Raw genomic sequence first — 17,015 nt, forward strand, 5'->3', positions numbered from 1 at the left:
TACTGTACCCCAAAGTGTAAAACATGACATTTCCTGTTCCCACTAGGTGGCGCTGTCCTTGAGGTCAAATATGGCAGTTGAAATATGTTCAGGGGTGGAGCCTTATCATATGTGTGCTCTTTGGTCCAGATTGGAACATGTATGACAGAATGAGAGGCAATAAGATTTTCATGGCGAGTCATCGAAATTCGCCATGGCGCCACGGCCTCATAGTATTGTGAAAACTCAAAAGCTCCGCAATTTAACATGGCACAAGGGTGTAGTTGACACTGTCCAAATTTGAAGCTTATACGACCAAATCCCAAGGAGGAGTTCGTTAAAGTACAAGGCATGGAAACGGTAAAATCAGAGCCAAAATGTCACCTTCAATCCAAAATGGCGGACTTCCTGTTGGGTTTGCGTCAATGGGCCCACAGACTTTTTTGTTCGTCTTGGCATGATACACATGTGTGCCAAATTTCATACATGTAGCTGAAACGATGTGGTCGTAGGGCTGCATTTAACAAGGCATAGGTGGCGCTCTAGAGCCATTTCCCAGTGCTCATATGTAAAACCATTAAAATACGTAAATTTTCACCAGACCTGACGCGTGCGCAAAATTTCCAGAGTTTTCGAGCATGTTTAGGCCCTCAAAAGGCCGATTCATTTGCCGAAATAATAATAATAATAATAATAAACAGAGCAATTACAATAGGGCCTTCGCACTGTCAGTGCTCGGGCCCTAATAAACAGAGCAATTACAATAGGGCCTTCGCACTATCAGTGCTCGGGCCCTAATAAACAGAGCAATTACAATAGGGCCTTCGCACTGTCAGTGCTCGGGCCCTAATAATAATAATAAACAGAGCAATTACAATAGGGCCTTCGCACTGTCAGTGCTCGGGCCCTAATAATAATAATAATAATAATAATAAACAGAGCAATTACAATAGGGCCTTCGCACTATCAGTGCTCGGGCCCTAATTAAAGCTGCAAGCAGCGTTATGAGGGCCCTCGCACCCCCGGCACGTCGAGCCACGCCCAACACCTAAAACCAGCACCTCCGATCTGATGTCACATTGATGGAATTCATGCATTTAACCACCAGCTAACATTTCAACTCATTCATTCATGATTAGTTAGTCGTTCCACTAGGTGGCGCTCTAACCATTATGTACAAATGGCATAACAAACATTTCCGAGCTCGAGTCTCATCACGCCTGCGACCTTTGGGAGAGATTGGATATTGTGTTTTTGAGTGACAGCAGATTACTGCTTTTTGGCGAGTGATTCAAACTCTAAGTGCCGCCATAACCACCCCGTTTCCCTGAACGTAAAAAGCTTCGCAATTTAACATCACAAAGGTCTTTAGATTCCAAAAACTTCAGATCGGTCCAATCTGATGAAATCCCTTGGAGGAGTTCGTCAAAGTACGGTGCCTGAAAAGAGGGGAAAATGTCGCCAAAATTACACATTAATTTTAAAATGGCTGACTTCCTGTTGGATTTGGGATATTGCTCCAAGAGACTTTTTTGTACATCTTGATATCTCCTATAAGCTTACCAGGTTTCAGACTCATACATAAAACACAGAGCTGCGGCTGATGTTTTGAAATTTCGTAGGGGGCGCTGTGGAGCCATTTTGCGCTATTCAATGAAAATGATCACATAACAACAAAGCCTTATGCACATTGGAGGCGTGCGCCAAATTTCAAGACTTTTTAAACTTTCCAAGCCCCTCAAAAGCCACTTCATTTTTCATGGTGAATAGCGTTGCCACCAGGGTGCGCCGTTCAGTATAAAGTCACAATATTCGCACTGCAGCATCATGAAGGACTGATGGTGATATTCACCGCTTTTGAGGTGTCCACAATGAACCTGTGAAAATCAGTACAACAAAATTAAAGCCATGACATTTCCTGTTGCCACTAGGTGGCGCTGTCCGTATTCCCGACAATGGGCACATCAATCTGTTCAGGGCGGGTCTGACATCATGCCTGTAAAGTCTGGTACTGATCAGACTGGATTTCATTGAGTTATACTAATTTGTTTCTTCATGGCGTGACATCAAAGTTCGCCATGCCGCTGGTGTCACACCCTTTTGCGAAAAGTCACAGTTTTCACTGTAACCCAAGACCAACTCCTTAAGGCTTTCCTGGAGAAATTTGAGGCTGCAGATGTCACCCATCACAATACTGTACCCCAAAGTGTAAAACATGACATTTCCTGTTCCCACTAGGTGGCGCTGTCCCTGATGTAAAATATGGCAGTTGAAATATGTTCAGGGATGGAGCCTTATCATATGTGTTCACTTTGGTCAAGGTCAGAAAATGTATGACAAAATGAGAGGCAATAAGATTTTCATGGCGAGTCATCGAAATTCGCCATGGCGCCACGGCCTCATGGTATTGTGAAAACTCAAAAGCTCCGCAATTTAACATGGCATAAGGGTGTAGTTGGCACTGACCAAATATGAAGGTTATGAAATCAAACCCCAAGGAGGAGTTCGTCAAAGTTCGAGGCATGGAAATGGTAAAATCAGAGCCAAAATGTCACCTTCAATCCAAAATGGCGGACTTCCTGTTGGGTTTAGGATATTGCCATAATAGACTTTTTTGTTTGACTCTGAACATTATATAGGTGTACCGACTTTCAAACATGTAGGTCATACCCATACCGGGGGCTCGCGTTTTTCATTTTTCTAGGTGGCGCTACTGAGCTAATTTTCCCTGGCCATGTCTGAGAACATTAAAATACGTAAATTTTCACCAGACCTGACGCGTGTGCAAAATTTCATGAGTTTTCGAGCATGTTTAGGCCCTCAAACGGCCAATTCATTTGCCGAAATAATAATAATAATAATAATAATAATAATTAAAGCTGCAAGCAGCGTTATGAGGGCCCTCGCACCCTGGCGTGTCGAGCCACGCCCAACACCTAAAACCAGCACGTCCGATCTCATGTCACATTGATGGAATTCATGCATTTAACCACCAGCTAACATTTCATTTGGTTCAACCATGAGTATAGTCGTCCCACTAGGTGGCGCTCTAACCATTATAGACAAAGGGCATAACAAACATTTCCGAGCTCGAGTCTCATCACGCCTGCGACCTTTGGGAGAGATTGGACTTTGTGTCTTTGAGTGACAGCAGATTACTGCTTTTTGGCCAGTGATTGAAACTCCACGTGCCGCCATGACCACCCCGTTTCCTTGAACGTAAAAAGCTTCGCAATTTAACATCACAAAGGTCTTTAGATTCCACACACTGGAGAATGGTTCAATATGATGAAATCCCTTGGAGGAGTTCGTCAAAGTATGAAGCCTGAAAAGAGGGGAAAATGTCGCCAAAATTGCACATTAATTTTAAAATGGCTGACTTCCTGTTGGATTTGGGATATTGCACCAAGAGACTTTTTTGTACATCTTGATATTTTCCATAAGCTTACCAGGTTTCAGACTCATAGATGAAACACAGAGCAGGGGCTGTTGTTTTGAAATTTTGTAGGGGGCGCTGTGGAGCAATTTCGCGCTATTCAATGAAAATGATCACATGACAACAAAGCCTTCATCCATTTGGAGGTGTGGGCCAAATTTCAAGCCTCTATAAACTTGCAAGCCCCTCAAAAGCCACTTCATCTTTCATGTTGAACAGCGTTGCCACCAGGGTGCGCCGTTCAGTTTAAAGTCACAATTTTTGCACTGAAGCATCACGAGGGACTGATGGTGATATTCACCGCTTTTGAGGTGGCCACGATGAACCTGTGAAAATCAGTACAACAAAATTAAAGCCATGACATTTCCTGTTGCCACTAGGTGGCGCTGTACGTATTCCCGACAATGGGCACATCAATCTGTTCAGGGCGGGTCTGACATCATGCCTGTAAAGTCTGGTACTGAACAGACTGGATTTCATTGAGTTATACTAATTTGTTTCTTCATGGCGTGACATCAAAGTTCGCCATGCTGCTGGGGTCACACCCTTTTGCGAAAAGTCACAGTTTTCACTGTAACCCAAGACCAACTCCTTACGCCTTTCCTGGAGAAATTTGAGGCTGCAGGTGTCACCCATCACTATACTGTACCCCAAAGTGTAAAACATGACATTTCCTGTTCCCACTAGGTGGCGCTGTCCCTGGTGTCAAATATGGCAGTTGAAATATGTTCAGGGGTGGAGCCTTATCATATGTGTTCACTTTGGTCAAGGTCAGAAAATGTATGACAAAATGAGAGGCAATAAGATTTTCATGGCGAGTCATCGAAATTCGCCATGGCGCCACGGCCTCATAGTATTGTGAAAACTCAAAAGCTCCGCAATTTAACATGGCACAAGGGTGTAGTTGGCACTGACCAAATATGAAGGTTATGAAATCAAACCCCAAGGAGGAGTTCGTCAAAGTTCGAGGCATGGAAATGGTAAAATCAGAGCCAAAATGTCACCTTCAATCCAAAATGGCGGACTTCCTGTTGGGTTTAGGACATTGCCATAATAGACTTTTTTGTTCGACTCTGAACATTATATAGGTGTACCGACTTTCAAACTTGTAGGCCATACCCATACCGGGGGCTCGCGTTTTTCATTTTTCTAGGTGGCGCTACTGAGCTAATTTTCCCTGGCCATGTCTGAGAACATTAAAATACGTAAATTTTCACCAGACCTGACGCGTGTGCAAAATTTCATGAGTTTTCGAGCATGTTTAGGCCCTCAAACGGCCAATTCATTTGCCGAAATAATAATAATTAAAGCTGCAAGCAGCGTTATGAGGGCCCTCGCACCCCCGGCGTGTCGAGCCATGCCCAACACCTGAAACCAGCATGTCCGATCTGATGTCACATTGATGGAATTCATGCATTTAACCACCAGTTAACATTTCATTTGGTTCAACCATGAGTATAGTCGTCCCACTAGGTGGCTCTCTAACCATTATAGACAAAGGGCATAACAAACATTTCCGAGCTCGAGTCTCATCACGCCTGTGACCTTTGGGAGAGATTGGACTTTGTGTCTTTGAGTGACAGCATATTACTGCTTTTTGGCGAGTGATTGAAACTCCACGTGCCGCCATGACCACCCCGTTTCCTTGAACGTAAAAAGCTTCGCAATTTAACATCACAAAGGTCTTTAGATTCCACACACTGGAGAATGGTTCAATATGATGAAATCCCTTGGAGGAGTTCGTCAAAGTATGAAGCCTGAAAAGAGGGGAAAATGTTGCCAAAATTACACATTAATTTTAAAATGGCTGACTTCCTGTTGGATTTGGGATATTGCTCCAAGAGACTTTTTTGTACATCTTGATATCTCCTATAAGCCTACCAGGTTTCAGATTCATACATAAAACACAGAGCAGGGGCTGTGGTTTTGAAATTTTGTAGGGGGCGCTGTGGAGCAATTTCGCGCTATTCAATGAAAATGATCACATGCCAACAAAGCCTTCATCCATTTGGAGGTGTGTGCCAAATTTCAAGCCTCTATAAACTTGCCAAGACCCTCAAAAGCCACTTCATCTTTCATGTTGAACAGCGTTGCCACCAGGGTGCGCCGTTCAGTTTAAACTCACAATTTTTGCACTGAAGCATCACGAGGGACTGATGGTGATATTCACCGCTTTTGAGGTGGCCAAGATGAACCTGTGAAAATCAGTACAACAAAATTAAAGCCATGACATTTCCTGTTGCCACTAGGTGGCGCTGTCCGTATTTCCGACAATGGGCACATCAATCTGTTCAGGGCGGGTCTGACATCATGCCTGTAAAGTCTGGTACTGATCAGACTGGATTTCATTGAGTTATACTAATTTGTTTCTTCATGGCGTGACATCAAAGTTCGCCATGCTGCTGGGGTCACACCCTTTCGCGAAAACTCACAGTTTTCACTGTTACCCAAGACCAACTCCTTAAGGCTTTCCTGGAGAAATTTGAGGCTGCAGATGTCACCCTTCACTATACTGTACCCCAAAGTGTAAAACATGACATTTCCTGTTCCCACTAGGTGGCGCTGTCCTTGAGGTCAAATATGGCAGTTGAAATATGTTCAGGGGTGGAGCCTTATCATATGTGTGCTCTTTGGTCCAGATTGGAACATGTATGACAGAATGAGAGGCAATAAGATTTTCATGGCGAGTCATCGAAATTCGCCATGGCGCCACGGCCTCATAGTATTGTGAAAACTCAAAAGCTCCGCAATTTAACATGGCACAAGGGTGTAGTTGACACTGTCCAAATTTGAAGCTTATACGACCAAATCCCAAGGAGGAGTTCGTTAAAGTACAAGGCATGGAAACGGTAAAATCAGAGCCAAAATGTCACCTTCAATCCAAAATGGCGGACTTCCTGTTGGGTTTGCGTCAATGGGCCCACAGACTTTTTTGTTCGTCTTGGCATGATACACATGTGTGCCAAATTTCATACATGTAGCTGAAACGATGTGGTCGTAGGGCTGCATTTAACAAGGCATAGGTGGCGCTCTAGAGCCATTTCCCAGTGCTCATATGTAAAACCATTAAAATACGTAAATTTTCACCAGACCTGACGCGTGCGCAAAATTTCCAGAGTTTTCGAGCATGTTTAGGCCCTCAAAAGGCCGATTCATTTGCCGAAATAATAATAATAATAATAATAAACAGAGCAATTACAATAGGGCCTTCGCACTGTCAGTGCTCGGGCCCTAATAATAATAATAAACAGAGCAATTACAATAGGGCCTTCGCACTATCAGTGCTCGGGCCCTAATAATAATAATAATAAACAGAGCAATTACAATAGGGCCTTCGCACTGTCAGTGCTCGGGCCCTAATAATAATAATAATAATAATAAACAGAGCAATTACAATAGGGCCTTCGCACTGTCAGTGCTCGGGCCCTAATAATAATAATAATAATAATAATAATAATAATAATAAACAGAGCAATTACAATAGGGCCTTCGCACTATCAGTGCTCGGGCCCTAATAAGAAACAGAGCAGATACAATAGGGCCTTCGCACAGTCAGTGCTCGGGCCCTAATAATAAGAAACAGAGCAGATACAATAGGGCCTTCGCACAGTCAGTGCTCGGGCCCTAAAAATGCATATAGATTTACCCAGTACAAGTATTGTTGTAGGGCTGCTGAGTGAAGTCATAGTTTATAGCTGGAGGATTGTAATGAAGATTAAAGAGCCCACCAATGATTACATCTCCATCTTCAAATAAACCCTGGTCTCCAGGTGTACCCCACCGAGAACAGGTCACCGTCTGAACTACCTGCACCCCCACCTGGAGCCCCAGCTGTCTGCCCACAAGCCCTACAAGGAGCAGGGATGGAGCAGTGCAGTACCAAAGAATGAAGATCCATTTGGCCCAGGACATGGACAGAGCTGTTCTGGATATTTCAAATATGCATATCATATTAAAACAACTTCTCAATGGTGTATCATACATTTATAAAATTTGCAAAAAAAAAAATCTGTATTGCTAAGGTTTAACAGTTCCCGAAATGCCTAATTGTATTATATTTTTCTTTATAAAGTAAGAAAAATACTTGTTCCTGGATGTTTACCACTGAAGGAGAACATTTCAAGACAATATGACAACAAAGATAGTTTCCACTAAAAGCTGGCAAGATATCTGAACTGACATACCCGTCTCTTGCTCTGCAAAACAAAGATGTTGTTCTAGGTATTTATAAGAGCTGTAAGGCTGATATTTGAAGCAGTAAACAAGATGAGCAAAACATCACTGAGGGTGACTGGTGTGTGCTGCAGAAACTGGAGTATTTACCTGGAGGGCGGTGACTACATGGACCAATAGATTTTCCTTGGAAACATTTTGTTGACCAGGTTTAGAAGATTTAATTTGAACTCAATAACAATGGAAAAAAACCACACAGAATACACCCATTCAAATGGCTGTTTTTATAATAGAAATGTTTTGAAATAGAAATGGAGCTATTTCACTGTATTATTTAGGTTGAATGTTGACTCTAACTCAACATTTGGCATTAACCCGGGATGCCCAATGGTTTGCAGAGGCACCCCCACGTCTCCGGGGAATAACAAACAGCATGTTTGACCTGCTAAAATATCAAATTTGCACTAGGCCGCAAACCTGACAGACGTTAATAAATAACCAAGCAATAAGTTCAGGTCTTCCCCTACACCTGAAGCTGAGAGAGCCATAAAACATTGGTCATGCTCAGTGACAAGTATGTGTAAAAAAACATCCCCGTATTTACCCTGGCAGATCTATTGCGTTAAATTGGGTTTCGGCTGTTTTAAATTAAATTTCAATCAACATAAACAAGTGTGAACCACCAATGATTTGTCTTTTTTTTTTTTGACACTTTTATATCTACATGCAGGCAAGTGTGCAAACAGTGCAGGTTGTATCATAGCAGTGTGAGTTGTCAGTATGACTAGAAAAGTGTTATATAGTTGTCAGTCCATTTTATTCAGTTATATAGGTGCTTGTTCACATGTACCACACATATGATTATCATAATCCAAATGAGCTTGCACTTCTTATTTGAAAAGAATTATACAATGCAAAACAAAAAGGATTCACAAAGGAAAAACATTTGATGAAATTGTTTGAATCTGATCTATATTTGAAGCTTTCATCCTTTTCTTTTTTTTACTGACAGATTGCACCAGCAAACCATGTTTTGAGTGTTATTTCCCATGGAGTTAAGTCCTATTAAAAGGGTCATGGTACAGAGTGCCAAGGAAACTGTGAGGTAATTTTTATTGCATTGTGCTGTGTTTTATGGTTTTTCAGAAAACATGGCACATTATTCATATACAGGGTCATGAATAATCAGGGCCAATCTTATACTTCTTTGCCCTCAGACTGCTGATTTATTTGTCATTCCTAGGGTATTTAAAAGTAAAATGGTAAGCAGAGCCTTTAGGTTTCAGGCCCCTCTTTGAAGCCACCTCTAGGTTTTGCTTCAGGTAAACAGATACCCCCTGCACTTTTAAGATTAGGCTTAAAACTTTGCTTTATAATAGGTGTAGATCAGGTGACCCTTAATTCTCTTGTGCTGCAACAGGTCTATGATAGGGATTTCCTGTAATAAACATTTCTTCTTCAGTCAAGTCTTTTCATTCTCTCTGTTTATGCCTACTTTGCGCTTAATCATAATTATTATCTGGCTCTCTTCCTCTTGTCTTTTGTCCTGTCCCCCTCTCCTCACCCCCAGCTAGTAGTGGCAGATGGCTGCCCCTCCCTGAGCCTGGTTCTGCCAGAGGTTTCTTCCTGTTCAAAGGAGTTTTTTTTTTTCTTCCCACTGTTGACAAATGGTTGTTCAAAAGGGTCATCTGATCATTGAGATTTTCTTCTTCTTTTTTTCTTATTGTAGCTTTTTCACCTCATAATATAAAGTGTCTTGAAACAGAAGTTGAGTAGAAGTAGAAATTAATTGAAAAAAATCATTTAGGACACTTTAACCTCCTAAGACCCGAACTCTTCCACGGCATGCATTTTTAATTTCTCTGTGATATTTGGGCTGATTGGGTCCTGATGAATGTAAAAACAAAGAATTATCAGATTTTTTTTTGCCTAATTTTTGTTTCTAACAAAAATGAGAGCCACATATGAGGATATTTGTTTAAAATTTTGATATAACAGTAACAGTATAATGTCCTCGTAAGTGGATATCGGGCACTTGTAGAGCAAAATTGAGTATTTTGGTCTAAATAACCCAAAATGTGATGTCAACATATGTGGACACCAGGTCCCAGGAGGTAAAAAAATAGAATAGTTTGGCTGAAAATTTAGCCTTTCAACGAGCATTTTGGTCACTCATATAGGAGTGATTTGAGATATTTATACATTAGTGGAAAAAGGAAGAGAAGCTCCAAACAATTTGTACTTCAGGTCACTATGACCCTTTCATTAAGTTGCCAGGGTTTACCACTGTTGGTAATCATCTACACTAAGGTGTAAACAGCCTGCAGTGTGTATAGGAATTTCACAATTAAAAAAAAGAAAATGGAACATGGCTTAAACATGGCAAGAAATGACATGACCTCTACTTCTATTTGGCCTCTGAATGATTAATGTAAATGGATACAGTAACAATAGATTAAAATATTTGCTTATTTATTTGCTTATTTATTATTATTATAAATGGACAAAGTGGTATTCAGAATTCCTTATTATTATTAAACAGACTTGTTTTCTTTTCTGTAAGTATAAAAGCATAGAGTAGTTTCATATAACACGTACAGGGTCATGGCAACAAATTCAAATGGAAATTACATCCAGCTTTTCAGCTTTACATGCAAATGAAAAATTGTTGATTGGGAAGGAACCTGTTCATGAAAAAGCCCCTTCAGATTGCCCCTGTCTCAGAAATGGCACTATAAAGAATCCACTCAGAGAGGAAATTATCTGAAAATAGCCTGCAGAGAGTGCCCTTACGCCAATATACATGAACGGCGTAGGCTCTCGTCTAAAACACCGCTGTGAATAGTTGTAGGGTGGTTGATGTACCAACCTCAAATCCTTTTTCTGTGCCACACATAAAACATACTGTCTATTCAAAATGGTTTACAGGAAGTGGCAGATATCAGTGACTGAAATACACAGTCTAAAGTGACATACGGTGGTGAGAGAGAGATGTGAGTAGAAACACAGTTAACCCCAAAATTACCTTTGAAAATAAAACATGGACTAACAGTGCAATCCATGAACTTTATTGTATTGTTATTGCAAATTGTATTTGGACTGAGACAAATTTCTTTGGGTCAAAGAAAAGACTGTTTGCAATGGCATAAGAGTGCTGTATGTACATTACTTTCAAAGCAGCCAGGGGAAGGAACAGAGTATCAATAAATGGTATGACACTACCATCTGCTGGCCATGACTTGGTACATGCAGTTTCAGCAAAATCTACATATCATCTTTAAAGTTATTTGTGTATGTGACATCTACCTATTTATCATGAACTTTGATTGTTGTATATATTTAGAATATATAAGATATTAATGTGATCTGCCTGACAGATTAGTCCTCTCTGTATGGAGTGTGTATCTTCCATTATCAAAGTCCAATGCCGTTTTATTTATTTACTACCAAATGATATCATAAGTCACCTCAGCACATCTTTGAGTATTTGATATCTATAAGTGTTTTGGGTTGGCCTGTTGTCTTTAAACTGGTGTGTAATGGTTGTGATAAGTTGTCCTGAACTCTCAATTTATTATCAACAAAACATATCAGTAAGTTAGAAAAGCAATCACTAAATTTAAATCAGTTTATGTGGATGGCATAATGAAAAAAAAAAACTGGCCTAGAACAAACAAAGTGAAGCATTTTACTGGGTTTTGGTGCAGGTTGTAATCAAAACTCAGGGGAAAAAAACCCACTAAAAACATTGATATAGAACACATAATTGCATTATATTTGATTCTATCCTCTATTATTTACTAACAGTAGAACACAACTACTTTTTCTAATTCAATTCAGTTATTAATAAAAGACAAATGTAAAAAGAATTCTACACTCACATTTGAATAACTATCGAGCCATAAGATGTTTCTTTGTGTTCTTCTCAGGCCTCAAAAGAATAATGAAACATTTGGGGGCAAAAATGCAAAGCAGTAAACCATAGCTAGAGGCAAGTATTGCAAAAACTTCCACAGCAACAACATACTTCCCCGGAGAGCTAATGTAAGCAGGCACAAAGGACACCCAAACAGTGCAGAAAATCAGCATGCTGAAGGTGATCAGTTTGGCCTCATTGAAGTTGTCTGGAAGTTTACGAGCAAGAAACGCCAAGAGGAGGCAGGTACAGGCCAGCAGGCCAATGTAGCCTAGGACGAGGGAGAAGCCTACGACAGACTCCATGGTGCACTCCAAGGTGACCTTTGACCCTTGAAAACCAAAATCACTTTGAGGCCTGGGGGGACTGAGAGAGAGCCATATAACGCAGATGATAACCTGTATGGAGAACAAACAAACCTCAAAGTTATTATTATTTAAAAAATTATTATTATAATGAAGCATGGGATTTCCAGTGAAATTTTACTGTAAAAATCATGCCCAAAAGTAATATTTAAATGTTCTTACTCCACTGTTGTTGCCCACATTTTTTAATTTACCTCATTTGTACATTAATGTACTTTATTTGTACATTAATTTACTTTATTTGTAGATGAGACAGCTAATGAAAAAGATTGTGATCTACTATAGAGAAAGGACACTATTGGCAAACATTCTCATTATGTCATCAATACAGGAATATGTGCACCTGTATACAGGTAAAGAAGCAGACACTTCCTCTCTGTTGGCCTGGGCCAAACCACTTCATTAAAGTTTCAGCACCAGGCCGAGCTGAGCGGAAAACAGCCAGAACCACAATGGTTTTTACCAGGAGGCAAGAAACACAAAGCACAAAGCTGATCCCAAATGCAGCCTGCTGGAACCGGCAGGACCAGACTGACGGGCGGCCAATGAACACAAGCGAGCACAGGAAGCAGAGCTTGAGTGACAGAAGAAGGAGGAAGCTCAGCTCTGAATTGTTGGCTCGTACCTGGATATGAGAAAAAATTAATATGAAACAATGAATCAATACTTTAAACTCTATTTCACATTTTGTCAAAGACCTCACCATAGGTGTTTGACGGTAGAATAGAAACACGACAAAGACAGTGGTTGTCACACTGACACCAGACACAGCTGCTGTTGTGAGAGTAATGCCCAAAGTTTCATTAAAAGAAAGAAAGTCCAGCTGGCGAGGGATGCAGGCAATTCTTTCAACATTAGACCAGAACTCAGACGGACACTGCTCACACTGAAGTGAATCTGGTAAAGAAGTGAGGAAAAGCAGATTGAAAATAGGAAAATAAAAAGTGCAGATGAACTTAAAGTAGACAAGGGTCAAGGAAAACACTACCCCAGAACTCTGCTTACATTTCCTTACCAGTTTTATTGCTAATCTCCCCTTCAGCACATGGGATACAGTCAAAACAGCAGACAGGTTCCCCTTTCCTATCTGCCATCCGTGTACCTGGGCGACAGCTTTCACTGCACACTGAATCAGGCACCTAAATAAAAACCACAAGACACATGGCATAATCTTATAAAAATTGACAAGAACACTACTTTCTGCAGCAAATTAATCAGTAACCTTTAGGCAGTTTGTTAATCTGACTACCTGATTTGATCCTGTGCTCCACTGAATAGCTGACTCATTAAGGTGGAGGTCAAAACCATCTACATGACCGACCACAACAAGTTTTAGCGTCCCCTTGGGTGTGTTCTGCCAGTTCACAAGGTCATACTTTGCTGGGGGGTCACCTCCTTGGAAATAAAACACTTCTCCTTGTGGTGTTGTGAGATTCACTGTGTTTAAGTGTTGCAATAGCTGAAAGTACAGTATTGAGAATATAAAGTGCTTTATAGTATTCAACTTATTGAAATCTTAAAGTCCAGCACTTGTGTTTAATAGCTCACACAGTGATAATTATGATCACCTCTACAGTTCTGATGTGTTTTGGAGAGGAACAAGAAGAGATGTTGTTTTGAGGAGGGATTTTTCCACTGGGGCAGGAGAGTAGGCTGTGAAGGGCGTGGGCTGCAGCATAAACAGCAAGGTAGACATTATACACCACTCTTAGCTGGGTGATGTCGCTAAAGAAATGCTGCACTTCATTTATGGACTCTGTCCCACTGCAGGGTGGTATAGAAGCTTTTTTCACATGGGATGAGGTAGAAGTATTGTGTGAGGCATTCACAATACTGCATCCAAACTCCTTTTCCCAAAATTCTCTCAGAAATTCATCATCAGGACGATGAGATGGGCTCAACTTTTTTAGATAATTTTCAAATCCAGGTATTGTTGAACTCCGAATGGCAACACCAACAACTCCACTTGCAACCTTAGAGATTGTAATATCTTGAAGAAGATCGTCACTGGTACTCCAGGCCTCACTGGCCAGAAACTGTCTGCCAGTCACCTAAGGAAATATCAAAATAAAGAAAGTTTGCAATAAAACCAGCAGTGCTTTTATTTTTCAGAACACAAGTTTGTGTTTACTGATGAACTCCTATGCTACTAGTGTCAATATATTTTACTCACATTTCTCTTGGCAAGTTCCACAAATATTTTCTGTACATCTGTATACCAGCAAAAGATCAGAATCACAGTTGCAGTTGAAGACTGGATCGTAAGCGCCACCCGTCTGGCATCACTCACAATAGTTTCTCTGTGAACAGTCTCAATGAATTCTAAACACACCCTTTTCCCCTTAATCTCTTCCTGAAATACCTGAAATATGGAGGTATAAACAACCACTATGTTACCTTTTATTATATAAGACGGACACAAAGATTTATTCAGCAATTTACAGCATAATAGGAAAACATGCACCTGTATTGCCTTTTGACCATAATCATTGTTCGCAAGCACAGCTCCAATCCAAGTCCAGTTGAGGCGTATGGCCATTTGTGCCATGGTCCGAGCTTGGTAGATATCACTGGGGATTGTTCTGAAGAAGTTAGGAAAGTTGGACCTGTCACTAAGACAGGGGCAGCTAGCCAAGTAGCTGATCTGTGAGCCACACAAATATCAGTTTTTTACAACTTACAAAATATATTAGCTCTTCAAAGATGACTATACAATATTATCATCAGTCATTGTTCCCATTATAAAAACTTACAACTGGTACAGAGAGAGGCCCTAGGATCCTAGAGAGTATCACTCCTGTTGTAGATGCGTGACCTCCAATGAGTAAAGGAACAGGCTGAACACCTGATGATTGGATAAATAAATAAATAAATAAAAGCAGCATCTTTACACAGTCATAGGATCATATTATTTGTTGTTTGACATGAACTTTTCAAATTTTAACTTCATGAAATTTGAAATCAAACCTGCTGTCTCTCCGGGTTGTTCATAAGCTTCAGAATAAAGTGTAGAGGCTGTTAAATTGCAGCTGTGTCTGTCTCCTCCAACCAGTGAGAGAGCACTTTGCAGAGCCCATGGGTATCGGCCGCAGCTATCAAGTATATGATAACCTAGTTTTATTCCTGGTAGCAGAGCGCTGTTTTGATTTATTTCCTCCACGGCAAATGCCATAGCATACATATATTTTAGTGCTTGTAAATCTAAACTGTGACCACAGGAGGAAAAAAATCATAGTGAATTAAACAACCTCTGAAAGGCAAGGTTACAGGATATGATTTTATAATATGAAATAATACATATTGCAGCAAACAAACAAACAAACATGTTTTGAGTAAGTTTTACCCGCTACAAGGTTCATAATGTGGCAGTCTGGTGTAGTCCTGTTCTACAGCTGAAGGTATGTAATGCAAACTAAAGAGTCCGCCGATAATCACATCTCCATCCTGAAAGACACCCCTGTTGCTTGGCGCACCCAACTGGGAGCACACCGTCGCCTGCACCCCCTGCAGTCCCACTGGTTTACCCATTATGCTGACAAGCAGCAGGGAGAGGGCTGAGGAGAGCCACTTAGTGGGTTGCAAGGGGAGCCAAAATGTGGAAGCAGCCATTCTGTATATGGCACACATGAATGTCAGAAAATTCATGAATCGTAATTACAGTAAATCTAGTAAATGTAAAACACAATTCACCCCAAAACAGCTTCATCAAACCTGTAAAATAAGTCAAATACACTTTTACTAAATAAAACATTTAATTAAATCCTATAGAGCTTCATATGAGTTCTTCAAGAAGAAAGGGCATTTTAAACAAAAACATGATTTCACCTGGTTACAAAGTCCAAACTATCTCGACCAACACATATCTGCCTCCCTCTCTGCACATGTGAGGTGTTGATGTGGGTATTTATAACAGGTGGGAAGCATTTTGAAAGGAAGTAAAACTGATGACTCAAGCAGCAGATAAAATAAAATGACTCCTCTCCAGAGTAATAGTGGAAAAACACTTGAATGCTAACAAGTAATTAGCATGCATGCAGTTGGCAGTGGTGGGTGTGTGTATGAGAGTACAGTATGGTTCCTGTACCCTGTATCCTGTACCCCCGGGGGGAGTATTTTATATAAAATGAGGTAATTGTGAAGTGTTGGTGTAGTGAATGAGCACAACAAATGCTTACATTAATTCAATAGATTAAAAAAAAAAGAAAGAAATAAGGCACTCTGACTGCACACAGAGGCACTTGTGGAAGCCCAATTTTTTCAAGATTGCTACTATTACTACAATTACTATTAAAATACTATTCCCCTGCTATTTGCAGGTTCAAAACAATATTTTAGAAATGCTCTATCATTTGCCGGCAATAAGTCGGACTCGTTCCTGGTGGGTGATGGGCTCCGCCAGGGCTGCCCTTTGTCTCCGGTTCTGTTCATAATTTTTATGGACAGGATTTCTAGGCACAGCCAAGTGGCGGAGGGCTTTCGCTTTGGTGGCCTCAGAATCTCATCTCTGATTTTTGCGGATGATGTGGTTCTGTTGGCTTCATCGGGTGAGGGCTTCCAGCTCGCACTGGAACGGTTCGCAGCCGAGTGTGAAGCAGCGGGAATGAGGATCAGCACCTCCAAATCTGAGGCCATGGTTCTCAGCCGGAAAAGGGTGGAGTGCCCACTCCAGGTCGGGGATGAGTTCCTGCCCCAAGTGGAGGAGTTCAAGTATCTCGGGGTCTTGTTCGCGAGTGATGGGAGAAGGGAGCCGGAGATCGACAGACGGATTGGGGCTGCAGCTGCAGTAATGCGGACGCTGCACCGGTCCGTCGTGGTGAAGAGGGAGCTGAGTGTAAAAGCGAAGCTCTCAATTCACCGGTCGATCTACGTCCCTACCCTCACCTATGGCCACGAGCTGTGGGTAGTGACCGAAAGAACGAGATCGCGGATACAAGCGGCAGAAATGAGCTTCCTCCGAAGGGTGGCTGGCCTCTCCCTTAGAGATAGGGTGAGAAGTTCGGCCATCCGGGAGGGTCTCAGAGTAGAGCAGCTGCTGCTCCACATCGAAAGGAGCCAGCTGAGGTGGTTCGGGCATCTGACAAGGATGCCCCCTGGGCGCCTCCTGGGTGAGGTGTTCCAGGCATGTCCCACCGGGAGGAGGCCCCAG

General features: G+C 41.4%; 2 protein-coding genes across 2 annotated transcripts in view; both read right to left on the reverse strand.

Annotated features, from left to right (window-relative positions):
• Positions 1-7,692, reverse strand: part of LOC146654298 (extracellular calcium-sensing receptor-like) — a 47,249-nt gene extending 39,557 nt beyond the window's left edge. Inside the window, exons 1-2 of the mRNA XM_085380179.1 lie at positions 7,600-7,692; positions 7,062-7,340 (exon numbers count right to left, since the gene is read on the reverse strand). Coding sequence (XP_085236305.1) covers positions 7,062-7,327 — 266 coding nt within the window. The 5' untranslated portion in view covers positions 7,328-7,340; positions 7,600-7,692. The remainder of the gene's footprint in view (positions 1-7,061; positions 7,341-7,599) is intronic.
• A 3,787-nt stretch (positions 7,693-11,479) lies between these two features.
• LOC146654299 (extracellular calcium-sensing receptor-like) lies at positions 11,480-15,478 on the reverse strand. Its single transcript, XM_085429322.1, has 11 exons — positions 15,213-15,478; positions 14,837-15,075; positions 14,623-14,714; positions 14,334-14,513; positions 14,043-14,231; positions 13,438-13,920; positions 13,119-13,328; positions 12,885-13,008; positions 12,573-12,766; positions 12,213-12,494; positions 11,480-11,902 (listed from the first exon to the last, which is right to left on the reverse strand). The coding sequence occupies exons 1-11, from the start codon at positions 15,476-15,478 to the stop codon at positions 11,480-11,482; spliced, it is 2,682 nt and encodes an 893-aa protein (XP_085285448.1).
• Positions 15,479-17,015: the final 1,537 nt, after the last annotated feature.

This window comes from Rhamphochromis longiceps, linkage group LG14 (assembly GCF_057381845.1).
Source record: "Rhamphochromis longiceps isolate RC_006_pf linkage group LG14, R_longiceps_female_GT1.1, whole genome shotgun sequence".
Lineage (NCBI taxonomy): Eukaryota > Metazoa > Chordata > Actinopteri > Cichliformes > Cichlidae > Rhamphochromis > Rhamphochromis longiceps.

Coding starts and splice junctions, on each gene's coding strand:
- LOC146654299 (XM_085429322.1), bottom strand. CDS start 15,478: ATGGCTGCTTCCACATTTTGGCTCCCCTTGCAACCCACTAAGTGGCTC. Junction 13,921..14,042: donor TGGAACTTGCCAAGAGAAAT/GTGAGTAAAATA, acceptor ATATTTCCTTAG/GTGACTGGCAGACAGTTTCT. Junction 11,903..12,212: donor GCTTCTTTACCTGTATACAG/GTGCACATATTC, acceptor TTCTCCATACAG/GTTATCATCTGCGTTATATG.